Source organism: Chamaea fasciata, unplaced genomic scaffold (genome assembly GCF_029207755.1).
Source record: "Chamaea fasciata isolate MVZ Bird 193981 ecotype frontalis unplaced genomic scaffold, bChaFas1.0.hap1 SCAF_348, whole genome shotgun sequence".
Classification (NCBI taxonomy): Eukaryota; Metazoa; Chordata; class Aves; order Passeriformes; family Sylviidae; genus Chamaea; species Chamaea fasciata.
Window position 1 is genome coordinate 69,411 of NW_027094433.1, and position 27,866 is coordinate 97,276.

General features: G+C 64.5%; 3 protein-coding genes across 3 annotated transcripts; 1 reads left to right on the forward strand and 2 right to left on the reverse strand.

Annotated features, from left to right (window-relative positions):
• Nucleotides 1–388: 388 nt before the first annotated feature.
• Nucleotides 389–2,542, reverse strand: CD79A (CD79a molecule). The gene is made up of 5 exons (XM_066208566.1): nt 2,426–2,542; nt 1,177–1,620; nt 989–1,107; nt 620–688; nt 389–503 (listed from the first exon to the last, which is right to left on the reverse strand). The coding sequence occupies exons 1-5, from the start codon at nt 2,514–2,516 to the stop codon at nt 390–392; spliced, it is 837 nt and encodes a 278-aa protein (XP_066064663.1). The 5' UTR covers nt 2,517–2,542; the 3' UTR covers nt 389.
• A 1,643-nt stretch (nt 2,543–4,185) lies between these two features.
• ARHGEF1 (Rho guanine nucleotide exchange factor 1) lies at nt 4,186–18,477 on the forward strand. Its single transcript, XM_066208564.1, is given in 34 exon segments — nt 4,186–4,676; nt 5,025–5,073; nt 5,454–5,537; nt 5,624–5,737; nt 6,016–6,114; nt 6,194–6,236; nt 6,453–6,558; nt 6,638–6,778; nt 7,553–7,582; nt 7,688–7,790; nt 7,864–7,945; nt 8,096–8,134; nt 8,743–8,813; nt 8,816–8,918; nt 8,995–9,091; nt 9,669–9,800; nt 10,583–10,770; nt 11,047–11,193; nt 11,273–11,355; nt 11,734–11,859; nt 12,315–12,429; nt 12,517–12,617; nt 13,602–13,679; nt 14,317–14,392; nt 14,492–14,659; nt 14,904–14,991; nt 15,241–15,348; nt 16,020–16,078; nt 16,359–16,505; nt 17,155–17,217; nt 17,220–17,322; nt 17,717–17,879; nt 18,230–18,292; nt 18,390–18,477. Coding segments are annotated over 32 exon segments (3,141 nt in total). The 5' UTR covers nt 4,186–4,676; nt 5,025–5,046; the 3' UTR covers nt 18,287–18,292; nt 18,390–18,477.
• A 589-nt stretch (nt 18,478–19,066) lies between these two features.
• Nucleotides 19,067–22,416, reverse strand: ERFL (ETS repressor factor like). Its single transcript, XM_066208567.1, is given in 8 exon segments — nt 19,067–19,143; nt 19,821–19,892; nt 20,158–20,233; nt 20,235–20,285; nt 20,720–20,909; nt 21,419–21,429; nt 21,431–21,654; nt 22,353–22,416. Coding segments are annotated over 8 exon segments (765 nt in total).
• Nucleotides 22,417–27,866: the final 5,450 nt, after the last annotated feature.

The following is a 27,866-nucleotide window of genomic DNA, read 5'->3' on the forward strand; positions in this document are numbered from 1 at the left end:
GGAGAAAGAAAATGGGGGATAATGGGGTAAAACGGGGTGTTGGGGATAACAGGAAAAGTTGTGAGAAATGGGAAAATAGGATCAAGTGCAGGGAATTTTGGATAATGGGGAAACTGGGGATAGCGGGATAAAACGGGGGGGGGAATTTGCGATAATGGGGGAAAATTGAGGTCTCGTCTTCATTTTTTGTTCGCGACTTATTGAGGATCCATTAAAGATTTATTAGCGGTTTATCAGCTCCAGTCAAGGGGAGGGTCCCCCTCACCAGCTTTGTTTTGGGGGGGTTCAGCACAGCCTTGAGTTACCAAAGCAAAGCCTTTGGGGCGTGGGGGGCACGCAGGGGTCTGGGGAGGGGTCCTGTGGGATCCCGCCCGTGTTTGGGGAATCCTTTAAGGCTTCTCCAGGAGGCTCTCGGCGGCAGGGAGGGTCCCCACGTCCTGGTAGGTGGGCTGCACCGCCCGGGAAATGTCCTCGTACATGGAGCACTCGTCCAGGTTCAGCCCCTGCCGAGAGGGAAATTGGGGCGGGGGGTTTGGTTTGGGGGTGATGGATCATCCCCCCGCTCCCCACCTCCCAAGCCCCTTCTTTGGGGAGCTCAGAGCCTCCCCCCCCAGGTCACCTCATAAAGATTTTCCTCCTCGAGGGAGATTTTCTTGGGCTGGAGGAGGCGCTCGTTGGCCCAGCGCTTCTGGAGGGGCGAGAAAATAGGGTACAGGGGGTTTGAGGGGCAGCCGGGGGGATTGGGGGGGCATCCAAGGGGATTGAGGGTCTCCAGGGGGAGAACTGGGGCTGTTGGAGAGGAACTGGGGGTCTCCGGGGGGGAAATTGGGGATCTCCAGGGGAGGAACTAAGGGTGGCAGGGGTATTTAGGGGTAGCTGGAAGGGGGTTTATGGGTACCAGGAGGAATTTGGGTTGGCAGGACTGAAACGTCAGGGACGCCAGGACCAGAATTGAGGGTGGGGGTCCCCTTTCTTGCCCCCTTCTCACCCTGAAGAGCAGCAGCAGCCCTGGCCCCGCGGCACAGAGCAGCAGCAGCACGCCCTGCGCCGTCAGGATCCTGTTCTTGGTGGCGTCCCTCAGGTTCAGGAACGGCACTGGCTCGGGCTCTGCCGGACCAAGTGAATCAGCCGGAGACCCGAAACTTCCCCGGAACCTCGCAAGAGACCCCCACTCACCAACGACCCTGACAAAAGTCCCACAGGACTGCACGATCTTGACGCCGTCCTGCACCCGGCAGAAGTAGAGCCCGCTGTGGTTGTGCTGCAGGTGCTGGAAGCTCAGGGTGGAGAGCCCGGACTTGTTCCCGTCCACCTGGTGCCCCCAGCCCACGGCCGGCACCTCCTGGGGCCAGCTGCAGCTGGAGATGTCGCTGTGGTAGCGCTGGGGACACACCTGGAGCCAGGTCACCGTGGCGTTCGGCGGTGCCCTGAAGTGGCACTCGAGGGTCAGGGGCGTCCCGAGGGTCCCGGAGCGGGACGTGGGTCCGGCCCACACCTGGAGCTCCCCCGAGGATTTGCAGGAGGGGTCAGAGGTGGGAGTGACATGCACAGCCCGGGGGTCTGGGCGCCCCAGGTCTGCGGGAGGAACCGTGGAGGACGTGGGCGTCTGGCACTTGGAACCTGTGGGGACAAAGGGGGCTCAGCGAGGGGCAGCGACCCTGCCGGGAGCCCCGTGGGTTAGGGTCTCGCACAGGGACCCATGGGTGACACTGGGGGATCACTGCAGCCCCCCGTGGGTGGGGGGGTCTCACACGGGGACCCTGCAGGTGGCACCGGGGGCTCCACGCAGCCCCCCCGGCCCTGCCCCACCCGGTTTCGGTTCTCGCTGGGGACGGGAAGTGCCGGGGGGGGTCCCAGGAGACACGCCGGCACAGGTGGCTGGGGGAAAGAACGCGATGATTTTGGGGTCCCTCAGAGCCCCCCTGCCGGGGTGAGCAGCCCCCAGGGTCATGGGTGACGGGCACTGGGCACCCGCCGTTGGAGGCCTGAGGGGTGGGCACAGGTGGGGACCCCCAAGATGCCCAAACCCCGAGACCCCGGAAGTCCTGAGACACTCTAACCCAAAACCCGAGACCCCGGAAATGAGACCCCCAGGACCCCTGAGACCCCCAGGATCCCTGAGACCCCCAGGACCCCTGAGACCCCCAGGCCCGAACTCTGAAACCCCGGAAATGAGACCCTGGAAACCCTGAAACCCCCAGACCCAAACCTGGAGACCCTGGAGCTCCTGAACCCCCCAGACCCACGCCCTGAGATCCCTGGGACCCCCGAGACCTCCTGACCCAACCTCTCAGACCCTGGAACTCCTGAGCCCCCCCAGACCCAAACCCCGACACCCTAAAACCCCCCCAGATCCAAGCTCAAACCCTGAAACCCCCAGACCCAAACCCCCGTACCCTGCTCCCCCCTGCCCCCCCAGCGATACCCATGAGGAGGAGGAGGAAGCTGAGGATGAGGAGGGGGCTCGGGGCCCCATGTTTTGGGGGAGCCCCCCGGATTTGGGGAGCGGCCGCCATCAGCTGCGTCCGCCCAGGCCCTGCAGGAGATTCGCCCCAGTGCCCCGAGGGGAGGGAAATGAGGGGAGCCCGCCCCAAAGTCCCCGGGCACCTCAGAGGGGGGGACTAGGGCGGCGGGGGGCTTGGGGAACTGCGGGTCTCAGTGTCGGGGTGTTGGGATTTGAGTCGGGGGTCTCGGGGCGTCTCAGTACTGGGATGTCACAGTTTGGGTCTGGGGGTCTCAGGGCTCTGGGTGTCTCATTACCGGGATGTCACAGTTTGGGTCTGGGGGTCTCGGGGCTCTGGGGGTCTCAGTACCGGGATGTCACAGTTTGGGTCTGGGGGTCTCGGGGCGTCTCAGTACTGGGATGTCACAGTTTGGGTCTGGGGGTCTCGGGGCGTCTCAGTACTGGGATGTCACAGTTTGGGTCTGGGGGTCTCAGGGCTCTGGGGGTCTCATTACCGGGATGTCACAGTTTGGGTCTGGGGGTCTCGGGGCGTCTCAGTACTGGGATGTCACAGTTTGGGTCTGGGGGTCTCGGGGCGTCTCAGTACTGGGATGTCACAGTTTGGGTCTGGGGGTCTCAGGGCTCTGGGGGTCTCATTACCGGGATGTCACAGTTTGGCTCTGGGGGTCTCGGGGCTCTGGGGGTCTCAGTACCGGGATGTCACGGTTTGGGTCTGGGGGTCTCGGGGCTCTGGGGGTCTCAGTACCGGGATGTCACGGTTTGGGTCTGGGGGTCTCGGGGCTCTGGGGGTCTCAGTACTGGGATGTCACAGTTTGGGTCTGGGGGTCTCGGGGCTCTGGGTCTCTCAGTACTGGGATGTCACAGTTTGGGTCTGGGGGTCTCGGGGCTCTGGGGGTCTCAGTACCGGGATGTCACAGTTTGGGTCTGGGGGTCTCGGGGCTCTGGGTCTCTCAGTACCGGGATGTCACAGTTTGGGTCTGGGGGTATCGGGGCTCTGGGGGTCTCAGTACCGGGATGTCACAGTTTGGGTCTGGGGGTCTCGGGGCGTCTCAGTACCGGGATGTCACGGTTTGGGTCTGGGGGTCTCGGGGCTCTGGGTCTCTCAGTACCGGGATGTCACAGTTTGGGTCTGGGGGTCTCGGGGCTCTGGGTCTCTCATTACCGGGATGTCACAGTTTGGGTCTGGGGGTCTCGGGGCTCTGGGGGTCTCAGTACCGGGATGTCACAGTTTGGGTCTGGGGGTCTCAGGGCTCTGGGGGTCTCATTACCGGGATGTCACAGTTTGGCTCTGGGGGTCTCGGGGCTCTGGGGGTCTCAGTACCGGGATGTCACAGTTTGGCTCTGGGGGTCTCGGGGCTCTGGGTCTCTCAGTACCGGGATGTCACAGTTTGGCTCTGGGGGTCTCGGGGCTCTGGGGGTCTCAGTACCGGGATGTCACAGTTTGGCTCTGGGGGTCTCGGGGCTCTGGGTCTCTCAGTACCGGGATGTCACGGTTTGGGTCTGGGGGTCTCGGGGCTCTGGGTCTCTCAGTACCGGGATGTCACAGTTTGGCTCTGGGGGTCTCGGGGCTCTGGGTCTCTCATTACCGGGATGTCACAGTTTGGGTCTGGGGGTCTCGGGGCTCTGGGGGTCTCAGTACCGGGATGTCACAGTTTGGGTCTGGGGGTCTCAGGGCTCTGGGGGTCTCATTACCGGGATGTCACAGTTTGGCTCTGGGGGTCTCGGGGCTCTGGGGGTCTCAGTACCGGGATGTCACGGTTTGGAGCTCTCAGGGGTCCCGAGCTTTCAGGGTTTGGGGTGTCAAGGTTTGGGTCTGCGGGTTTCCCGGTGGTCTCAGGGGTCCCGGAGTTGTGGGTGTTTCCGGCATTAGAGTCAGGGGCTCTTTGGGGTGGGTCTGTGGGTCGCACCCCGTGGGGTTCCGTGTGTCCCCGGAGGGTTCCCTGGGGGGTCGGTGTGTCCCAACCCCGTGGGTTTCCGCGTGTCCCAACCCCGTGCCCGCCGGGGGGGCGCGGCCCCACCCCACTTCCTGCAGGAAGCTCCGGCCGCTCGGGCGCCGCCGGGGCCGCGCTTTGTGTCCGCCCGGGAAACGCCTATTTCCGCCCTGCCCCGCGGCCCCTCGCCCCAAAACACCCCGAAACTCCCCAAAACTCCCCGAGCCCGCCCCCCGGACTCCGCCCCCGTTTCCGGAATCGTTTCTCCGGCGCGGAAACAGGTACCGGGGGGGGGGGGGGGGGGGGAGGTTGGGCGGGGGGCCCCTGGGTCAGCCCCAAACTCCCCCCCCGACCCCCCCCAAAGCGCCCCCCAAGTTCCCCTTCACCCCCCGGGGTCGCCCCCCCGAGCCCCCACGTGAGTCCCCCTCCCCAAAGGGGGTTTTTGGGGGGTCCGCCCTTGCCCCCCGAGTCCCGCCCCGCTCTCAATGGGGCCCTTTGTGCGGCCCCGACCGCGGCGCCGCCCCCTCCCTACCGCGACCCCTCCCCGAAACGGCCGGGGGGCGGAGAACCCACCCCCCAACCCCTGGGACCCCCCCCAAATCCTGAGACCCCCCTCAAACTCCTCACAGGACGAGCCCCCCCGCGAGCAGGATGGAGCCGGAGGAGGGTTTTAATGGGGTGAGCGGTGCCCTCCGCCCCGGGGGGATCCGGAGACCCCCCGAGACCCCCCGGTCATGGGTGGGGGGGGTCCCGAGGGTCGTAGGCCTTTGGGGGGACTCCGCGGTTCTGGGGGCCTCAGGGTTTTTAGAGTTCCGGGGCTCCCAAGGTTGGGGGCTCTGGGGGGGTCCTGGGAGTCTCGGGGGCTCTGAGGGGGTCCTGGGGGTCTCGGGGGGCTTCTGCCAATCGGGAGTCTTGGGGTCACCGGGGTCGGGGGGGTCCCGGGATTGGGGGATCTCAGGGGCCTTGGGGGTCCAGGGGGCCTCAGGGTCGGGAGTCCTGGGGGTGTCCCGGGGAGCCCACCCAGAGCCCCCCAAACCCTGCCCTCCTCGACCCCTAAGCCCCCCACGGCGGGTGCCCGCGGCCCCCCGGCCGCTGCCATCATCGGTGCCGAGGACGAGGACTTCGAGAACGACATCGAGCCCGTGAGTGCGGGCCGGGGTCCCTGGGGGAGCCCCCCCGGGTGTCCCCCCGCGGATCCTGACCCCGGGACCCACGCCCCCCCCCGCAGACCCCCGAGGAGCAGAACAGCCAATTCCAGAGCCTGGAGCTGCTGCGGCAGCACCCGCTGTCCCTCATGGCCTTCCTGCAGCACGTCGTGCTCCAGTTCGACTCCTGCCCCGTGGTGAGATGGGGAGGGGGCCCCCAGAGACCCCCCGAAATCTGGGGGGGGGGGCGTCCTGAGGGTGAAATTTCCCCGGGGGGCCCCCAGGGGTGGGAGGTGTACCCCTGGAGTAACCTCTTGTCTCTGTTCCCCCCTCCCTGCCGGCAGGGGCTGGAGCTGAGGTAAAACAGGGGAGGGGGGGAAGGTTTGGGGGGGTTTTGGGGGGGGTTGGGTTTTTTGGGGGGGTTTGGGTTTTTTGGGGCGGGTCACCCCATTTCATTCCCCCCCCCCCCCCCCAGCTCTGCTACCTGCACGTGGACATGATGCGCAGGATGAACCCCAAGGAGGGCAAGAAGCAATTCCTGGAATTCTGCCACTTGTTCCTGGACAAAACAGGGGTGAGAGACCCCCCCACCCCGGACCCCTCCCCACCCCGGGAATGGTCCCCCTAATCCTGACCCCTCCCCTCTCCGACAGCTCCTGCGGGTGCCCATCCCACACCACGTCCAGTTTGAGCTGGGTGAGTGACGCCCCGAGGGGTCGTGAGACCCCCCACCACACCCCGACTCCCTCCTCTTTTTGGGGGGGCCACAACCCTCCCTTCCCCCCCCCGCCCGCCCCAACGCGGCCGGGAACTCCCAGAGCTGGGGGGGGGGCTTTGGGGACCCCCAGATCCCCTCCGGGGTGGGTGACTGCTGGGTGGGGAGGGGTCTCCACTGCCGCCCCCCGCCCTCAGAACGGACCCGCCCGGAGCTGCTGTCGGAGGAGACCCAGCGGCGGTTCCTGCAGGACATCCAGAATTTCCAGGAGCCCGAGATTTCCCGGCAGCTGGAAGACTTCAGGTCCCGAGCGGGGGGCTGGGGGTGAGGGGAATTTGGGGGCGAGCTCGGGGGTCCCACGCTCGGTGCCCCCCCGCCCCAGGTCGAAGCGGCTGATGGGGATGACGCCGGGGGAGCAGGAGCTGTCGGAGCTGGAGTGGAGCCGGGCCCGGGATCCCTCGGGATGCGAATCCCGGGAGAAGCAGCTGGCGGAGCAGCTCCTGGCCCGGCTGGAGGAGATGCAGTGAGTGGGGAGGGGGCTCCGTCCCGGCGGGAACCCCCCCGGAATCCACAGGATGTTCCCCCAGTGCCCCCATCCCCCGGGATCGTCCCCCGCGGTGCCGAAATCCCGCCGACATCCGTGGGAACGGCTTCCCAAAAATACTCGCGGGTTCCTCCCCGAGCGATTCCGCCCGGAACGCCCCCAAATCCCCGGGACCGCCCCAAAGGCGTGGAACCACCCCCGAGTGATGGCACCATTCCTAAATTAGCGTCGTCCCGCCCTAAAACCGTGTGTTCCTCCCCAAATCCTGGTAAAGCTCCCCGAAATCCTTGGGAAAACCCCCAAATCCTTGTTAAAAAAAAACCCCAAATCCTTGGGAAAACCCCAAATCCTTGTAAAACTCCCCCAAATCCTTGTGCAATCCCCTAAATCGATACAACCGCCCCCCAAAATTGCACAACTCTTCCTCAAATTCCTATAAACTCCCCAAATCCATGGACCAGTCTCAGGGGGGTTGGGGGGGGGGCGGGGTCTAATGAGATTTTGGGGGGGTCTCAGGTGGGATTTGGGGGGATCTGGGTGGTCTCAGGTGGGATTTGGGGAGTCTCAGGTGGGATTTGGGAGGATCTGGGTGGTCTCAGGTGGGATCTGGGGGGGTCCTAGGGGGGATTTGGGGGGGTCTCAGGGGGGATTTGGGGGGATCTGGGTGGTCTCAGGTGGGATCTGGGGGGGTCCTAGGGGGGATTTGGGGGGTCTCAGGGGGGATTTGGGGCTCACCCTCTTCTCCATCCGCAGCCTCACCATCTCTTCTGACGAGGAAAAAAGGTGAGGGGGGGGTTCTGGGGGGGGGTCTGGGAACACTCAGGGGTCTCGAGTGGGTTTTGGGGGCCCCCCAGAGCCCCCCAGACCTCCTGCACGCCCCCTCCCCAGCTCCGTCATCTTCGGCGCCATCGTCACCTACATGAAGTTCCTGGGGGTCCGGACCAAGGGCGGTGACGCCAAAAAATCCAAATCCAACTTTTTCCGCAAGAAGGTGAGACCCCCTCCCCAATTCCCCCAATTCTCCCTGACCCCCCAGAGCCCTCCTGACTCCCCTTTTCCTGCAGATCTCCGGGAAGGAGCCCCAGGGAAAGGCCCGGAAGGGCTTCAGCCTCCCCGGGGCTGCTCTTTGGGGTCGTGACGCCCACAGTGAGTGGGGGGCTTTTGGGGAGGGGAGGGCTGAGGGACCCCTCCCCACCTCCTGCGGGACCCCCCCTGCGTCCCTTTGTGCCCCCCTCCCTCCCTCCCTCCCTCCCTCCCTCCCTCTCAGGTGCCCCCTCCCCACGTTTTGTGTTGTAGGTGCCGAGTTCAGGCAGAGCAAAGGCCCCGAGGGTGAAGGTACCCCCGGACCCCCGCCCCAATTATCCCCCTGGGACCCCCACCCCATGGGACCCCCTCCCCATTTATCCCCCTGGGACCCCCACCCCATGGGACCCCCCGCCCCATTTATCCCCCGTGGGACCCTCACCCCATTTTTCCCCCCTGGGGCCCCCACTCCATTTATCCCCCCTGGGACCCCCACCCCATGGGACCCCCGCCCCATTTATCCCCCTGGGACCCCCACCCCATGGGACCCCCGCCCCATTTATCCCCCTGGGACCCCCACCCCATGGGACCCCCGCCCCATTTATCGCCCCGGGACCCCTGCCCCATTTGTCCCCCCTGGGACCCCCGCCCCATTTTTCCCCCCTGGGACCCCCGCCCCATTTATCCCCCCTGCTCTGGGGGGCTCGGCCTCCCCCGTGGGGCCCCCGCCCCATTAGTGCCTGGCCGCTGACCCCTCCCACCCCATTGCCCCCCAAGGCCCCCCATTAACCCCCCCCCAATATCCCCAGAGGTCCCCAATTTTTTTTTTTTTGGGGGGGGGGGGTCACTCAAAACTCCCGTGGAGGTTTTGGGGGGAGCCCTGGGGGGCTTCCCCTGACCCCCCCTTCCCCTCCCCCCAGGCGAGAAGCCCCCCCACCCCGAGCGGAGGGGCCCGAGGGGGGCCGAGCGTGCCGAGGGGGGGTCTTCCCGCCCCCCCCCGCGGTGGGGGGGGGGGCAGCCGGGACCCCCGACCCCCCCCCAGGCCCGGCTGTCACCGCGACCCCCCCGGGCGGGGACGGCGCCGAGGCTGAGCCAGGTGAGGGGGGGCTCCTCTGGGGGGGTTGGGGGTCTTCCTCCCGCCCTCCCTCACCCCAAGACCCCCTCCCGTCCAGGGACAGACCCCCCCGGACCCCCGGAATTGGGGGACCCCCCCCCGGAGCCCCCCTCTGGAGAGCAGCACCCGGCGGAGGAGGGGGCTGAGAGTGAGAGGTGTGTGAGACCCCCCCCCAGATTGTCCTCCCCAAACTTCCCCCCTCGAGGTGACCCCCTCCCCAAATTATCCACCCCCCGCACAAATTAATTCCCTCGAATTAACCCCCCCGTGAACTTTGATCCCGTCCCAAATTAAAGTTCTCTCCAAATTAGCCCCCTCCCCAAATTAACACCCCCACCAAATTACCGCTCCTCACCCAAATAAACACACCCCCCCCCAAATTAAACCACCCCCAAAATTTACCCCCCCCCCCCCAAATTAACCCTGCGCCAAATTATCCCTCCTTGGGCACCTTTGGGAGCCGAGACCCCCCCCCCAAATTAATTCTCTCCCCAGACGCCGCCTCAGGTTGGTGACCCCCCCCTTGCATGACCCTGGGCGGGGCTCGGCGTCGCCCCCCCGCCCCAAAATTAACCAGCTAAGTACTCCCCCCACCCTGCATGGGCCCCCCGCCCCCCGAAAATCGCTGACCCCCCTTCCCCCCCCTCTCTTGCATGCCTCCCCCTTTCTGTGTCTGTCCTCGTCCCATCCGTGCCCCCTCCCCGTTTTTGGCGCTTTTTTGGGGCCCCCCAGGATCCCCGGGAGGCTGGGGCGCTCCGAGAGCCTGCGGGTGCCCGAGCGACGCCGCTCCCAAAAACTGGGCGGGGGGCGCGCGGCCCCGGCCCGCTCCCGCAGCAACGCCGACCTGCAGGGACCCCTCCCCACGTAGGTCCGGGGGGAGCGAGGGGGCCAGGAACCCCCCCCACTTTGGGGGAAAAATACCCAGGATTGGTGTAAAACCCGCCCAGTCTGGGGGAAAAAAAACAGGATTGGTGTAAAACCCCCCAGTCTGGGGAAAAAAACAGGATTGGTGTAAAACCCCCCAGTCTGGGGGAAAAAAACAGGATTGGTGTAAAACCCCCCAGTCTGGGGGAAAAAACCAGGATTGGTGTAAAACTCCCCAGTCTGGGGGAAAAAAAACAGGATTGGTGTAAAACCCCCCAGTTCGGGGGAAAAAAACCAGGATTGGTGTAAAACCCCCCAGTCTGGGGAAAAAAACAGGATTGGTGTAAAACCCCCCAGTCTGGGGGAAAAAACCAGGATTGGTGTGAGACCCCCTCCCTGGTTTGGGGGGAAAAAAGCAAGACTGGTGTGAGACCTCCCCCAGGATTGGTGTGAGCCCCCTTGGTTTGGGGTTTGGGGGGAAAAAACCTAAAATTGGTGTAAACCCCCCTCCCCGGTTTGGGGTGTGAGACCCCCCGAGTTTGGGATTTGGGGTGGGGGCTCTCACTCCAGGACACCCCCCCCGGGGTTTTTAGGGGCGGGGGTCACTCCAGGATGTCCCCCTGGGGTTTTTAGGGGAGGGGTCACTCCACGACATCCCCCTTGGGGTTTTTAGGGGGGATTTGTCTCCTCGGGACCCCTCCCATGGGATTCTCGCTGGGGCGGGGGGCGCCCAGGCCCTCCCGCCCCAAATCCCTGACCCGGCCCCGTTTCTCCCGGCCCAGCCTGGAGCCGGGGGGGCCGGGGGGCGGCGGGGACCCCCCGCCCTTTCTGCCTCGGCAGCCTGAGGAGGCTGTGCCGCGCCTGGAGCCGGAGCTGGAGCAGGAGCCGCCGGCCTGGCGGGAGCTCGCGGCCCCCGACGCGCTCCTCAGGCTGCCCCAGCGCGAGGTGCGGCGCCAGGAGGTCATCAACGGTGAGGGGAGCCCGAAAACCGCCCCAAAAACTCACCTGGGACCCCCAAAAACCTGCCCCCGAACAGTCCCGCACCTCTGACTCCCTAAAACGCCCTCTAATCCCTCAGGACCCCCCCCAAAACCCTCCGAGCCCTCTGTTCCTCGGAGAACACGCACACATCTGCATGGTGCAGGTGCTGCTGGAGCTGCCCAGATCCCCCCAAATTCCCCTGAGACCCCCCAAAAACCCCCTGGGGATCCCCCAAAAAACGCCCCCCCCGACCCCCCTTTCCCAGAGCTGTTCCTGACGGAACACGCCCACGTGCGGATGCTGCGGGTGCTCCTGGAGCTCTTCTACCAGCCCATGCTCCGCGAGGGGTTCTTCGACGAGCAGGAGCTCTCCAACATCTTCCCCAGCCTGGAGGACCTGGTGGAGGTCCACAGTGAGTCGGGGGGGGTCCCGGGGGGGGTCCCGGGGGGCGATTTTGGGGGTGTTTGTGACCCCACCTCGTCCTGTCCCAGCCTTGTTCCTCGACAGCCTCAAGAAGCTGCGGGAGGAGAGCGGCTTCATCATTGCCGAGATCGGGGACGTGCTGCTGGCCAGGGTGGGTCTGGGGGGCTTTGGGGGGTCCTGGGGAGAAAAGGGGGGGGGGTCTCTGCGGGGGGGGGGGGTCACCCTGAGGGGTTTTGGGTCTGTCGCCACCGAGATCGGGAACGTGCTGCTGGTCAGGGGGAGACTCAGGAGGGGTTTGGGGGGCTCTCAGGGTGGAAATGGGGGGCTTTGGGGGGTCTCTGTGAGTTTGAGGGTCCGTGGGAATGCGGGGGGCTCTTTTTTGAGTCTGGGGGTCCGTGGGAGTGTTGAGGGGCTCGTGTTTGACTCGGGGGGGGGGGTGGTCTCACACACGTTCTGGGGGCTCCCCCAATGGTCTCACCCGAGCCTGGGGTCTCACCGACAATTCTGGGGACCCCCGTTGCCCCCCCAGTTCGAGGGCACCGAGGGCAGCTGGTTCCAGAAGATCTCGGCGCGGTTCTGCAGCCGCCAGAGCTTCGCCCTGGAGCAGCTCAAGGCCAAGCAGAGGAAGGACACTCGCTTCAACCAGTTCATCCAGGTGCCCCAAAACACCCCCGGGGCACCCCAAAAACCCCCCACGGGCACCCCAAAACACCCCCCCCGAGAAATACCCACAAAACACCCCCCTCAAACACCCCCCGAGACACCCCAAAAAAACCTGGGGGGGATTTTCAGGGCTGGCACAAGGACACAAGTTTCCATCAGTTCACCCGGGTATTCCAAAAACACCCCCTGGGACAACGAATACCCCCAGAAATACCCTTGGGGACCCCAAAAATACGCTCCAAGCCCCCCCCCCCAAAAAAAATTGGGGGGTGTTTTAGGGGCGATTTGGGGCCTTCAAAGGGGGCTTGGGGCGGTCACCTCAAGGACATGAGGTTTATTAATTCCATCCAGATACCCCAAAAACACCCCCTGAGGGCCCCCCAAAAACCCCTCCCGCGTGCCCCAAACCCCCCGGGACCCCCCCAAAATGTGTCTGGGGCCCCCCAGGAGGCCGAGAGCCGCCCGCGGTGCCGGCGGCTGCAGCTCAAGGACATCATCCCCACGGAGATGCAGCGGCTCACCAAGTACCCGCTGCTGCTGCTCAGCATCACCAAGTGCACAGGTGAGGGGTCCCCCCCCCCAAAACCACACCTGAGCCCCGGGAGAACCCGGCAGGGAACCCCCAAATCCTCCCCCGGAACCCCCCCAGAGGCGGCGGCTGAGCGGGCCAAGGTGGAGCAGGCGGCCGAGTGCTGCCGCCAGATCCTCAACCACGTCAACCAGGAGGTCCGGGACATGGAGAACCTCATGGTAGGGACCCCCCCGGGACCCCCCCAGAACGCCCCAAATCCCCCTGGGACCCCCCAAATCCAACTGGGCCTGCAGTGCCCCTCCTTCACCCGCAGAGGGCGCCAGAAACCTCCCGAATCCCCCCCAGGACCCCCAGAACGCCCCAAACCCCCCTGGGACCCCCCAAACCCCCCCAGGACCCCCTGAAACCCCCCTGGGACCCCCCGAGATCCCCCAAACCCCCCTGGGACCCCCCAGGATCCCCCAAACCCCCCTGGGACCCCCCAGGACCCCCCTGAAACCGCCCTGGGACCCCCCGAGATCCCCCAAACCCCCCTGGGACCCCCCAGGATCCTCCAAACCCCCCTGGGACCCCCCAGGACCCCCTGAAACCGCCCTGGGACCCCCCGAGATCCCCCAAACCCCCCTGGGACCCCCCAGGATCCTCCAAACCCCCCTGGGACCCCCCAGGACCCCCCAAACCCTTCCAGCACCCTCAGGACCCCCCAGATTCCCCTGGGACCCCCCCAAAATGCCCCAAATCCCCCTGGGACCCCCCCCAGAACACCCCAAATCCCCCCGGACCCCCCAAAATCCTCCGTGGGACCCCCAAACCCAGCTGGGCCTGCAATGCTCCCCCTTCACCCACAGAGGACACCAGTGCCTCAGACATCCTCGGACCCCCCAAAATCCTCACTGGGAACCCCCCGAATTCCCCCCGAGACCCCCTAAACCTCCCCCCGTTTTCCACAAACCTTTTGGGACGCTCCAAGGCCCCCCAGAGCCCCCCGGGATCCCCCAAATCCTCCGTGGGACCCCCAAACCCAGCTGGGCCTGCAATGCCCCTCCTTCTCCCGCAGAGGGCGCCAAAAACCTCCCGAATTCCCCCCGGGACCCCCAAATTCACCCTTTGAGGGGCCCAAAACCCCCTCCCCAGCCCTCCCAAACCTCCTGGGACCCCCAAATCCCCCCCGGGGCGCCCCAAATCCCCCCGTGCCCCCGCAGAAGCTCAAGGATTACCAGCGGCGCCTCGATCTCTCCAACCTGAAGCAGAGCACGGACCCCCTGCTCAGCGAGTTCAAGGTCGGGGGGGGTCCCAGGACCCCCAAATGCACAGTCTGGATCCTTCCCAAATCCCCCCCAATCCCCCTGACTCCCCCCAGGTCCCCACTGTGACAACCCCAAATCCCCCAGAGCCCCACAAATCCTGTCCCCGTTCTCCCCAAATCCTCACAAGCTCCCCCCAAATCCCGTCCAAACACCCAAATTCCCCCCAAACCCACCCAGATTCCCCCCCAGTCCCCTCCCTGAACCCCAAAACCTCCCCCAAACCCCCCAGAACACGGACATCACCAAGCGCACCCTGGTGCACGAGGGGCCGCCGACCCCCAAATCCTCCCACAAAACCTCCCCAAACCCACCCAGATTGTCCCCAATCCCTTCCCTGAGCCCAGCAAACCCCCAAAACGTCCAAAAAAAAACCCCAAAACGTCCCCAAAACCCCCAAAACCTCCCCAAAAAAACCCCCAAACCCCCCCAGAACACGGACATCGCCAAGCGCACCCTGATGCACGAGGGGCCGCCGACCCCCAAATCCTCCCACAAAACCTCCCCAAACCCACCCAGATTGTCCCCAATCCCTTCCCTGAGCCCAGCAAACCCCCAAAACGTCCCAAAAAACCCCCCAAAACGTCCCCAAAAAACCCCCAAACCCCCCCAGAACACGGACATCACCAAGCGCACCCTGGTGCACGAGGGGCCGCTCACCTGGCGCGTCGCCCGCGACAAGGCCGTGGGTGAGCAGACCTCGGGGGGGCTCCCCACACCCCGGGGGTGCTTTCGCTGTCCCTGCCAGCCCCCCACCGACCACCCCCGCGTTTTTGGGGCCCCCCCAGAGGTGCAGGTGCTGCTGCTGGACGACCTGCTGGTGCTGCTGCAGCGGCAGGAGGAGCGGCTGGTGCTGCGCACCCACAGCCGGGCGCTGGCGCCCGCGCCCGACGGGAAGCAGATGCTGAGCCCCGTCATCCGCCTGCGCTCGGCCATGACCCGCGAGGTGGCCACAGGTACGGGGGGGAGGGGGGCCCCAGTCGGGTTTTTGGGGGGCAGAGCTCGGTTTGGGGTCGTTCACCTCGGGTTTGGGGGAGTCCGGCTGGGTTTGGGTTGCTTTGGCAGCACTTTGGGGGTGCACGGGTTGTTATGGGGGGTCCCAGGCCGGGTTTTGGGGGGCTGGGCTCAATGTTGGGGGTCCTGGGCCAAGTTTCAGGGGGCTTCCGGCCCGGGGCCCCCCCAAATTTCCACCCTCCGCAGACCACAAGGCGTTTTACGTCATCGTCAGCTGGGAGAACGGGGCCCAGATCTACGAGCTGGTGGCCCAGAGCGTCTCCGACAGGAAAAAGTGAGGGGGGGGGCCCTGGGGGGGGGGTTTGGGGAGCCCTGGGGGGGCTCAGGAGGGGTTCTGGGGGGTCCTTGGAGGGTTTGAAGGCTTCTCACGGGAGGGTTGTGGGTTCCTGGGGGGATTTGGGGGGTCTGGCAAGGGTGGTTGTGGGGGGTTTGGGGTGTCCTGCAGTTTTTCGGGGGATCTTGAGGTTTTTGGAGTGTCCTGGTGGGGGTTTGGGGGTCCTGAACCCCCCTGGCCCCCCCGCAGCTGGTGCAGCATCATCAGTGACACCGCGGGGTCCCTCAAACTCCCGGGGTCCCACCGGGCCAAGGCGGCGCGGGCAGGGGGGGCGCACGGCCCCCAGGGGCAGCTGGAGTGAGTACAGACCCCAAAACCACCCCAAAATCACCCTAAAACAGCCCAAAACCCACCCAGACAGCCCCAAAATACCCCAAAACCCCACCCCAAACCCACCCGGACGCCCCCAGGGGCAGCTGGAGTGAGTACGGACCCCAAAACCACCCTAAAACACCTCAAACCACCCCAAAATCACCCTAAAACAGCCCAAAACTCACCCAGACAGCCCCAAAATACCCCAAAACCCCACCCCAAACCCACCCGGACACCCCCAGGGGCAGCTGGAGTGAGTACAGACCCCGAAACCACCCCAAAATCACCCTAAAACAGCCCCAAACCCACCCAGACAGCCCCAGGGGCAGCTGGAGTGAGTACGGACCCCAAAACCACCCTAAAACACCTCAAACCACCCCAAAATCACCCTAAAACAGCCCAAAACTCACCCAGACAGCCCCAAAATACCCCAAAACCCCACCCCAAACCCACCCGGACACCCCCAGGGGCAGCTGGAGTGAGTACGGACCCCGAAACCACCCTAAAACACCTCAAACCACCCCAAAATCACCCCAAACCCACCCGGACACCCCCAAAGCCCCCCCAGTCTCCCCAGATAACCAGGGGGGATTTGGGGGGGGGCTCTGGAGGAATTTTGGGGTCTCTCTGTGACCTTTCCCCCTCCCCCCCCGCAGTTACCGGGAGCCCCCCGAAAATGGGGGGGGGGCCCTGAAGGAGCCGCTGCCCCTGGATGGTGAGTGGGGGGTCCCAGGGGTGTTTTGGGGGGTCCCGGGGGGGTTTCAGGGAGAAATTGGGGGATTCGAGGGTTTTAGGGGTGTTTCGGGGTCCCCATTTGGAGGGTCCAGGGGGGATGAGCATCCTTGGGGGGGTTTGGGGTAATTTGGGGTGTCCCGGGTTGTTTTTGGGGTGTCCGGGGGGGGTGGATTTTGGGGTGATTCGGGGGATCCCGGGGGGGATTTGGGGTGTTTGTTTTTGGGGTGCCCCGGGGGGTCTCAGCCCGTGTCCCCCCCCAGAGCGGGAGAAGGACGGGGCCGTGGAGGGCACAGAGTTCGGGGGCCCCCCCGAGAAACGCGAGGCCGAGAGGGGGGGGCTGGGGGGGCTCCCCCGACCCCCCCGCGGCCCCGAGGGGGGGGGGCTGGCGGCCGCCGCCCTGCAGAGAGGTGAGACCCCCCCCAAAAAACTCCCTAAAACACCCCAAAACTCCCCAAGAACCCCAAAACCCTCCAAAAAAACATCGAGAACTGCCCCAAACCCTCCCCGAGACCCCAAATCCCCCCAAAAACACTCCCAAACCCCACCCGAACCTCCCCGAGACCCCAATTCCCCCAAAACACCCCCAAACCCCACCCGAACCTCCCCGAGACCCCAATTCCCCCCAAATCCCCCCAAAAACACCCCCAAACCCCACCCGAACCTCCCCGAGACCCCAAACGCCCCCAAAAAACACCCCCAAACCCCACCCGAACCTCCCCGAGACCCCAAATCCCCCCAAAAACACCCCCAAATCCCACCCGAACCTCCCCGAGACCCCAAATCCCCCCAAAAACACCCCCAAATCCCACCCGAACCTCCCCGAGACCCCAAACCCCCCCAAAAAACACCCCCAAACCCCACCCGAACCTCCCCGAGACCCCAAACCCCCCCAAAAAACACCCCCAAACCCCACCCGAACCTCCCCGAGACCCCAATTCCCCCCCAAAACACCCCCAAACCCCACCCGAACCTCCCCGAGACCCCAAGCCCCACCCGAACCTCCCCAAATCTCCCCTGACGCCCCCTCCCCTTTTCCCCGTGCCCCCCCCCCCCCAGTGGCGGCGCTGCGGCGGCTCCTGCGGGCGGGGCCCGGGGAGGGGCCCCTCCCCCCGGAGCGGGATTTGGGGGGGGGTCCCGGCCCGGCGCCCCCCGAGCAGGAGCGGAGACACGCGGGGGACGGCGCCGAGAGCGACGGGGAGCGCCCCGAGACCGGGGGGGCCGCAGGTGGGGGGGGAGCACCCCGAATTTGGGGAGGGGGCCGCAGGTGGGGGGAGCATCCCGAATTTGGGGAGGGGGCCGCAGGTGGGAGGGGGAGCACCCCGAATTTGGGGAGGGGGCCGCAGGTGGGGGGAGCATCCCGAATTTGGGGAGGGGGCCGCAGGTGCGGGGGGAGGGCCCAAATTTGGGGGGTCAAGAAAAGGGGGGGTTACAGAAAGGGGGTGGGGTCACAGAAAGGGGCGGGGTCACAAAAGGGGGGGACAATAAAAGGAGCTCCTGGGGGATGGGGGACCCCCCAAATTTGGGATTGGGAGGGGGCCTCAGGTCACGTGGTGGGTGTGGGGGGGGTCGCGCCTGACCTGTCCATGTGTGACCCCGCCCCCTTTCCACTCTCCCGCAGGGGGGGCTCCCAACGGCCCCTGGGGGGCTCCGGGGGGGCTGCCCGAGGGCGGGGGGGGGTCCGGATCAGAGCCCCCCGCCCCGGCTGGGGCTGCCCCCCGGCCCCGCCGCCTGGCTGGAGGCCGAGCTGGGGGCGCTGGAGGAGGCCCTGGGGGGGGCTCAAGGTGAGGGGGGGGGCGCGGGGGGGGGTCCTGGGGGTTGTTTTGGGGGGGGGGGGGGGGCAAAAGCAGGCGTGGAGACCCCCCCTCCCCATTCCCATACCGAGGGGTCTGGGGGGTTTTTGCCCCACATTAAAGGGGGTCGGGACCCCCTGGGGGGGGTTCTGGGTGTTACTCTGGGGGGGGCGGTGACCCCCCCCCAATTCCCATACCGAGGGGTCTGGGGGGTCTCTGCCCCACACAAAACGGGGGTGTCAGGACCCCCGGGGGGGGTCGTATCGGGGTCCTGGGGGGGTCTCGCCCCCTCCTCACAAAGGGCGCGTGAGGACCCTCCCCGATAACTCCCCCCTCCCCAGGAAATCGAGGACCATTACTGGCAGCTCTTCCTGGCCAAGCGCGGGGTCTTCACATGAGGGCAGGTGAGGGGGGGTCCCGCGGGGCTCTGGGGGCTCCGGGGGTCTCTCCTCGCCCCCTTTGACCCCGTTTTTTTTCCTTCCCCCCCCCCCCCCTCCGCAGGAGAATCTGCGACCCCCCCCTCAATTCGGGGCTGCAGTTCCGGGCGCCGCCACCGGAGGGCGACAAACACCGAGCCCGCCGTTTGTGGGGAGGGGTCCCCGCTGCGCCCCCCCCCCCAATCTCCGCTTTTATTTTGGGGCGGGGGGGTCCCCCCACACCCCGCTGTGCCCCCCCCGCGCTGTTCGTTCTGGTTTTGATACGTTTGCTGCGATTTTATATGAATTTATATATATATATATATATGTGTGGGGGGAGAGAGAGACCCCTCCCCAATTTTACTGTTGTGGGGCGGGGGGAGTGTAAATAAATTTATATTTTTGGGGGGCGGGGGGGGATCACAAAAAAACTCCCTCCCCCCGGTTTTGGGTGGAAAACCAAAGAATTTGGGGAAAATGCCAAATGAAAACTATGTTACTTCTGAATCGGTGTGTGTGGTTTTGTTTGGGGGTTTGGTTTTTTTTTGGGGGGGGGGCGCACAGCGGGGACCCCTCCCCAACCCACCAGGACCCCCCCCCTCCGCCAAGACCACCCCCCCCGAAATAAAACGAGGCCGAGCGAGGGGTCGTTTATTGCTTGAGAGGCCGCCGGGGGGGCGGCGGGGCGGGGGGGGGGAGAGGGGGCCGCGGGAATTTGGGGAGGGGTCTTCCCGGGAGGGGGGGGAGGGGCTCGTTCCTCCATCACAACGACACAAGCGGGGGAGGGGGCACGGAAATGGGGGGGGGGCACAACCATATTGCACTTCCAATGGGGGAGGCTTAAAAAGGGTGGGGGGCACAAAGTCGCCCCCTCCCCAAAATCAGCGTGGGAAAAGGGGGAGGGGGGGCTTTGTCCGGCCTTTGTTTGTGTCCCCTCGGGTTGTGGAGGGGGGGTCAGGGCCGGGTGGGGACCCCTCCCCAAATTAGGGGGGGGTCAGGGCCGCCCTTGGGACCCCCCCCCCTCAATTTTGGGGGGGCCAGGGTCGCCCATGGGATCCCTCCCCGATTTAGGGGAGGTCGGAACCGGACGTGTCCCCCCCCGCCCCCTCCCAAACTTCGGGGGGTCGGGGCCGGGTGTGGGACCCACCCCCCAATTTCGGGGGGGTCTCTCAGGTGCGGGCGGGGCCGGGTGTGGGACCCCTCCCCAATTTCCCGCGGGCGGGGGGCTGCGGTGTGGGGGGGGGCCGGGGGGGGGGGTCTCGGCCTCGTCCCCCGAGCTGGCCCCTCCCCCATCCGTCACCTCCAGCTCCGAGTCCGACCCCTCCCCCCCCGCCCCTCCCCCCCCGGCGCGGGGGGGCGCGGGGGGCGCGGGGGGGGGGCGCGGGGGGGGGAGGGGGCGGCAGGTAGAAGGGGGGCGGGGCAGAAGGCGGCGGGGGGAGGCGGGGCCAGCTTGGCGGGGGGGCGGGGGGCAGCGGCAGCGCCCCCCCCCAGGTACGACCCCCACCCCCAGGGGTACTCGGGGGAGAGGGGGGGCGCCCGTAGCCGCCCCCCCCCAAAAGCGCCGGAGCCTTGGAGTAACCCGAGAGACCTGCGGGGAGTGGGGGGAGGGGGGCGTTAGGGGGAGGAGGGGGCTTGGGGGGGACCCCGGTGTGTCTGGGGACCCCCCATTGCATTTGGGGAGGGGGCTTCGAGGTGGGGAGGGGGCTTGGGGGGTCCCTGACGCCCTTTGGGGGTCCCGTTCCCGCCCGGGGATCCCCGCCCGTTCTGGGGTTCTCCCGTTCCCGTCTCAGGATCACGTTCCCGGAGTGCCCCCCCCCCATTTCGGGGTCCCCCCCAATTCGGGGGTCGCTCACCGGAGCCCAGGAAGGGCACGGCCGCCTCCAGCCGCAGCTTCTCGGGGGTCTCGGGGGGTCTCTCGAAGAGGGGGGGGGCGCCCGGGGGGGTCGGCGGGGCGGGGGGCGCAGAACAGGGACTGCAGCGTCTGCGGGGGGGGGGGGAGCTGAATTTGGGGAGGGGGCGCCGGAGGAGACCCTCCCTGTGCTCCGAGGGGGGGCTCTAGGTGCCACCCCCTCCCCAATTCCTCACTCGGAGCCCCCCCAGCGCAGCCCCCTCCCCAATCCCTCACTCAGAGCCCCCCCAGTGCAGCCCCCTCCCCAATCCCTCACTCAGAGCCCCCCCAGCGCAGCCCCCTCCCCAATCCCTCACTCAGAGCCCCCCCAGTGCAGCCCCCTCCCCAATTCCTCACTCGGAGCCCCCCCAGCGCAGCCCCCTCCCCAATCCCTCACTCGGAGCTCCCCCAGCGCAGCCCCCTCCCCAATCCCTCACTCCCGGCCCCCCCCAGCGCAGCCCCCTCCCCAATCCCTCACCTCCCGCCCCCCCCAGCGCAGCCCCCTCCCCAATTCCCGCCGGCCGTACCTCGGGGGTGACGGGGGCGCACTCGGGGGTGGCGGCGGGGGCGGGGCAGGGGGCGGGGGCCAGCAGCAGCGGAGCCCCCCCGCCCAGTTCCAGCAGCGGGTAGTTGACCAGCACCACCTTGCTGAAGTTGAACTTGTAGGTGAAGCGCTTCCCCTTCGTCTTGTGCAGGATCCGCTTGTTGTAGTAATACCTGGGGAGGGGGCGCGGCCCGGCTGGGACCCCCGGAGCCCCCGAGACGCCCCCCCGACCCCCCCAGAACGGCTCCAGTTCAGCCCAGTTCTGGGGATGGGGATTTGGGCTCCCCTTGTCCTTCATCAGTGTCCCCAACGTCCCCAGTGTCCCCCCCGGGATCCCAATGTCCCCAGTGTCCACAACGTCCCCTGTGTCCTCAAGCTCCCAGGTGACTTTGGGGATCCCAGGGTGGTTTTGGGGGTCCTGGGCACAGGGATTGGGGGTCCCCTTGTCTCCCCTCAATATCCCCAAATGTCCCCAATATCCCAATGTCCCCCCAGGACCCCGAATGTCCCCAATGTCCCCAAGCTCCCAGGTGACTCTGGAGATCTTGGGGTGACTCTGGGGACCCCGGAGACAGGGATTTGGGGTCTCCTTGTGTCCTCCCCGTATCCCCAATATCCCAATGTCCCCGATGTCCCTCGGCCCCCAGGTGACCCCAGGTGACCCCGGGCGCGTCCCCCTGACCTGAGGGCGCGGGCTGAGCTTGTCGTAGTTCATGTGGGGCTTGCACTTGCGCACGCCCCACAGCCGCGCCACCTCGTCGGGGTCCTTGATGACGAACTCGCCGTAGTCGCCCTGCCAGGCGATGACCTCGCGGTACTGCTCCTGCCGCAGCAGCTCCAGGATGAAGTGCCACAGCTGGATCTGCCGCGAGCCCGGGCTGGACTCGGCCTTGTACGCCCACTCGGGGAAGGCGAAACCTGCGGGGACATCGGTGGGACATCGGTGACGTCGTCGTCGTCGTTATCGTCATCGTCGTCATCGTCATCAGTGCCACCGCTGGATCTGCCGCGAGCCCAGGACTGGACTCGGCCTTGTCCACTGGACTCCACCCACTCGGGGAACGCGAAACCTGTGACATCATCATCTTCATCATCATCATCATCATCGTCATCATCAGTGTGACATCCTCGGTGTCACAGCGGAGTGACGTCATCCATGTGACGTCATCAGCGTCCCCTCTGTGCCCACTCAGGGCACGCGAACCCTGTGACATCATCAGCTGTGACATGAGTGTGGCACCAGCAGCGGCATCACCATGGTCGGTGCGACATCGCCAGTGTCACGGCAGTATGATGTCATTGGTGTGACGTCATCAGTGTCCCCTCTGTGCCCCCTCGGGGCACATGAACCCTGCGGGGACATCGGGGGGCGTCACCTGGACCTCACGTGGGGCAGGATCGGGGGGTCCCAGGTGTCCCCCAGGTGTGCCCCAGGTGTGCCCCAGGTGTGTCCGTGACCCTGGTGGGGTCCCCCAGCTGTGCCCTGGTGTCCCCAGCTGTGTCCCGGGTGTATCCAGGTGTCCCCCAGGTGTCTCCCAGGTGTGTCCTGGCTGTATCCAGGTGTCCCCAGGTGTGTCCCCAGGTGTGTGTCCCCCCCGCGGGGGTCCCGGGCGTACCTGGGGTCCAGAGCGCCGGCACCGGGGCCGTCAGGAGCAGGTCGGACACGCAGGTGCAGTCCATGGCGGGGGGTCACACCTGCGGGGATTGGGGGGATTTGGGGGGATTGGGGGCAGATTTGGGGGCGCGGGGGGGCTTTGGGGTCACGGGAGGAATTTAGGGCGGATTTACGGACACGGGGGCAGCTTTAGGGGCAGGTTTAGGGGCACGGGGGGGATTTAGGGCGGATTTACGGACACGGGGGCAGCTTTAGGGGCAGGTTTAGGGGCACGGGGGGATTTAGGGCGGATTTACGGACACAGGGGCAGCTTTAGGGGCAGGTTTAGGGGCACGGGGGGGATTTAGGGCGGATTTACGGACACGGGGGCAGCTTTAGGGGCAGGTTTAGGGGCACGGGGGGTATTTAGGGCGGATTTATGGACACGGGGGCAGCTTTAGGGGCAGGTTTAGGGGCACGGGGGGGATTTAGGGCAGATTTATGGACACGGGGGCAGCTTTAGGGGCAGGTTTAGGGGCACGGGGGGTATTTAGGGCGGATTTATGGACACGGGGGCAGCTTTAGGGGCAGGTTTAGGGGCACGGGGGGGATTTAGGGCGGATTTACGGACACGGGGGCAGCTTTAGGGGCAGGTTTAGGGGCACGGGGGGGATTTAGGGCGGATTTACGGACACGGGGCAGCTTTAGGGGCAGGTTTAGGGGCACGGGGGGTATTTAGGGCGGATTTATGGACACAGGGGCAGCTTTAGGGGCAGGTTTAGGGGCACGGGGGGGATTTAGGGCGGATTTACGGACACGGGGGCAGCTTTAGGGGCGCATTTAAGAGCACGGGGGGGATTTAGGGCGGATTTACGGATACAGGGGCAGCTTTAGGGGCAGGTTTAGGGGCACGGGGGGTATTTAGGGCGGATTTATGGACACGGGGGCAGCTTTAGGGGCAGGTTTAGGGGCACGGGGGGGATTTAGGGCGGATTTACGGATACAGGGGCAGCTTTAGGGGCAGGTTTAGGGGCACGGGGGGGATTTAGGGCGGATTTACGGACACGGGGGCAGCTTTAGGGGCGCATTTAGGGGCAGGGGGGCAGGTTTAGGGGCACGGGGGGATTTAGGGGCGGATTTACGGGCACAGGGGCAGTTTTACGGCCGCATCCAGGGCTCGGGGGCGGGGGTGGAATTTTCGGATTTTCGGGCCACGGCCGCTCTCCCCCTCCCCCCCCTCCCCCCCCTCCCCCTCCCCCCGCCCCTCCCCCCCGGTGCCCCCCGGCTCCGGCGCCGGTTCCTCTCGTTATTTGGGATTTCGGGATTCGCCGCCGCCCGGAGCGGGGCCGGGGCTCGTTTCATCGCGCCGCGTTAACGACCCGCGCTGGGAATTGGGGCCCGCGGCCACCGGCGGGCGCGGGAAGCGCCTGTGGGGCACCGGGGGGGCCCTAAATACACACCGAGACACCCTAAATACACACACGGATCCCCTATACACACACGGATCCCCTATACACACACAGACATCCCTTGCACACACGGAGATTCCCTTGTACACACACAGATCCCCTATAGGGCACCGGGGGGACCCTAAATACACACCGATACCCCAAAGACACACAGAGATCCCCTAAATACACACAGGGATACCCTATAGACACACAGAGATCCCCTAAATACACACACCGATACCCTATAGACACAGAGAGATCCCCTAAATACACACACCGATACCCAAAGACACAGAGAGATCCCCTAAATACACACAGAGATACCCTATAGACACAGAGATCCCCTAAATACACACAGAGATACCCTATAGACACACAGAGATCCCCTAAATACACACAGAGATACCCTATAGACACACAGAGATCCCCTAAATACACACAGGGATACCCTATAGACACAGAGATCCCCTAAATACACACAGGGATACCCTATAGACACACAGAGATCCCCTAAATACACACAGAGATACCCTATAGAAACACAGAGATCCCCTAAATACACACAGGGATACCCTATAGACACACAGAGATCCCCTAAATACACACAGAGATACCCTATAGAAACACAGAGATCCCCTAAATACACACAGAGATACCCTATAGACACACAGAGATCCCCTAAATACACACAGGGATACCTATAGACACAGAGAGATCCCCTAAATACATACAGGGATACCCTATAGACACAGAGATCCCCTAAATACACACAGAGATACCCTATAGACACAGAGATCCCCTAAATACACACAGAGATACCCTATAGACACACAGAGATCCCCTAAATACACACAGGGATACCCTATAGACACAGAGATCCCCTAAATACACACAGGGATACCCTATAGACACAGAGATCCCCTAAATACACACAGAGATACCCTATAGACACAGAGATCCCCTAAATACACACAGAGATACCCTATAGAAACACAGAGATCCCCTAAATACACACAGGGATACCCTATAGACACAGAGATCCCCTAAATACACACAGAGACACCCTATAGACACACAGAGATCCCCTAAATACATACAGGGATACCCTATAGACACAGAGAGATCCCCTAAATACACACAGAGACACCCTATAGACACACAGAGATCCCCTAAATACATACAGGGATACCCTATAGACACAGAGATCCCCTAAATACACACAGAGATACCCTATAGACACACAGAGATCCCCTAAATACACACAGGGATACCCTATAGACACACAGAGATCCTTTACAGACACAGAGACATCCCCTAAAGGGCACCGGGGGGACCCTAAATACACACCGATACCCCATAGACACAGAGAGATCCCCTAAATACACACAGAGATACCCTATAGACACACAGAGATCCCCTAAATACATACAGGGATACCCTATAGACACACAGAGATCCCCTAAATACACACCGATACCCTATAGACACAGAGAGATCCCCTAAATACACACAGAGAGATACCCTACAGACACAGAGAGATCCCCTAAATGCATACAGGGATACCCTATAGACACACAGAGACACCCTATAGACACAGAGAGATCCCCTAAATACACACAGGGTTACCCTATAGAACACAGAGAGATCCCCTAAATACACACAGGGTTACCCTATAGACACAGAGAGATCCCCTAAATACATACAGGGATACCCTATAGACACACAGAGATCCTTTATAGACACAGAGACAGCCCCTATATACACAGAGATCCTTTAAATACACACAGATCCCCTATAGGGCACCGGGGGGACCCTAAATACACACCGAGATCCCCTATAGGGCACGGAGATCCCTTATATACACAAAGATCTTTTATGTACACAGGGAGACCCCCTATAGGGCACGGAGAGCCCTATATACACACAGAGATCCCCTATAGGGCACGGAGAGCCCTATATACACACAGAAATCCCCTATAGGGCACGGAGAGCCCTATATACACACAGAGAATTCCCCTGTAGGGCACAGGAAGCACCTTGTACACCCACGGATCCCCTATGGACAGAGATCCCCTATATGGGCACAGACCCATAAACACACACAGAGCCCTATAGACACACAGAGCCCTGTATGGACACAGAGCCCTACAGACACAGACCCCATAAACACAGATCTCGACCCTTCAAACAGCCACGAATCCCCCCACCGACCCCCCCTATAGACCCCAACCCCCCCCCACAGACCCCAAATCCCACCCCAATCCCCCTATAGAACCCAAATAGACCCCTAACCCCCCCCCACAGACCCCAAATCCCACCCCAATCCCCCCTATAGAACCCAAATAGACCCCAACCCCCCCCCACAGACCCCAAATCCCACCCCAATCCCCCCTATAGAACCCAAATAGACCCCTAACCCCCCCCCACAGACCCCAACCCCCCCACAGACCCCAAATCCACCCCAATCCCCCCTATAGAACCCAAATAGACCCCAACCCCCCCCCACAGACCCCAAATCCCACCCCCAATCCCCCCTATAGAACCCAAATAGACCCCTAACCCCCCCCCACAGACCCCAACCCCCCCACAGACCCCAAATCCCACCCCAATCCCCCCTATAGAACCCAAATAGACCCCTAACCTCCCCACAGACCCCAAATCCCACCCCAATCCCCCTATAGAACCCAAATAGACTCCAACCCCCCCCCACAGACCCCAAATCCCACCCCAATCCCCCTATAGAACCCAAATAGACTCCAACCCCCCCCCACAGACCCCAAATCCCACCCCAATCCCCCCTATAGAACCCAAATAGACCCCAACCCCCCCCACAGACCCCAAATCCACCCCAATCCCCCTATAGAACCCAAATAGACCCCAACCCCCCCCCACAGACCCCATCCCCCCCCGACGCCCCTATAGACCCCAAATACAGCCCTAACCCCCCCCAGACCCCAAACACCCCCCCCAGACCCCAAACGCCCCCAGACCCCCTACACCCCCTATAGCGGCCCCATATCCCCCCCCCCACATCCCCCCCGTTCCCACGGCCCTGCGGCCCCGCCCCGTCATGAATTATTCATGACCCCAATTAACCGCCCCTCGTTGTTTCATGACCCGCGGCGATGGCAGCGAGAGCGCGGACCCCCCCCCCCCCCCAAGACCCCATAGCCCCCCCCTCACCCCATAGCCCGCCCCACAACCCCCCTCGAGCCCCCCGAGCCCCCCGAGCCCCCCGAGCCCCCCGCCCCGATCGATCCCCGATCAATGGGGCCGCCTTTGATCCGCGCCCGCCGCGGGCCGGGGGGGTTTGGCGAGGGTTTGGGGGGGGTTTGGGGTCTGTGGGGCGGTCCGGGGGTCTGTGGGATGGACAGCGCCCCATAGACATGGGCAGGGCACCCACGGCCCCATGGAGACCCCCATGGAACGGCCCCATAGCCCTATAGCCCCATAGAGACCCCATAGAGACCCCACGGCCCCATGGAGACCCCCACGGAACCCCCCATAGCCCTATAGGCCCCATGGAGACCCCATAACCTCATCGAGTCCCCATTGATCCCCCGATAACCCCACAGAGACCCCATAACCGTACACAGCCCCATAGAACCCCATAGAGCCCCGTAGAGCCCCCATAGCCCCATAGAGACCCCCATGGAACGGCCCCATAGCCCTATAGCCCCATGGAGACCCTATAGCCGAACACAGCCCCTATAGCCCCATAGATCCCCCAAAACCCTGCACAGCCCCATAGAGCCCCCATAGCCCCACACAGATCCTATAACCCCACACAGCCCCATAGAGCCCCCATAACCGCACAGCCCCACAGAGACCCCATAACCCCACAGCCCCACAGAGACCCCATAACCGCACACAGCCCCACAGAGCCCCCATAACCCCACACAGATCCTATAACCCCACACAGCCCCATAGAGCCCCCATAACCCCACAGCCCCATAGAGACCCCATGACCCCACAGCCCCACAGAGACCCCATAACCGCACAGCCCCATAGAGCCCCCATAACCGCACACAGCCCCACAGAGCCCCCATAGCCCCACACAGATCCTATAACCCCACACAGCCCCA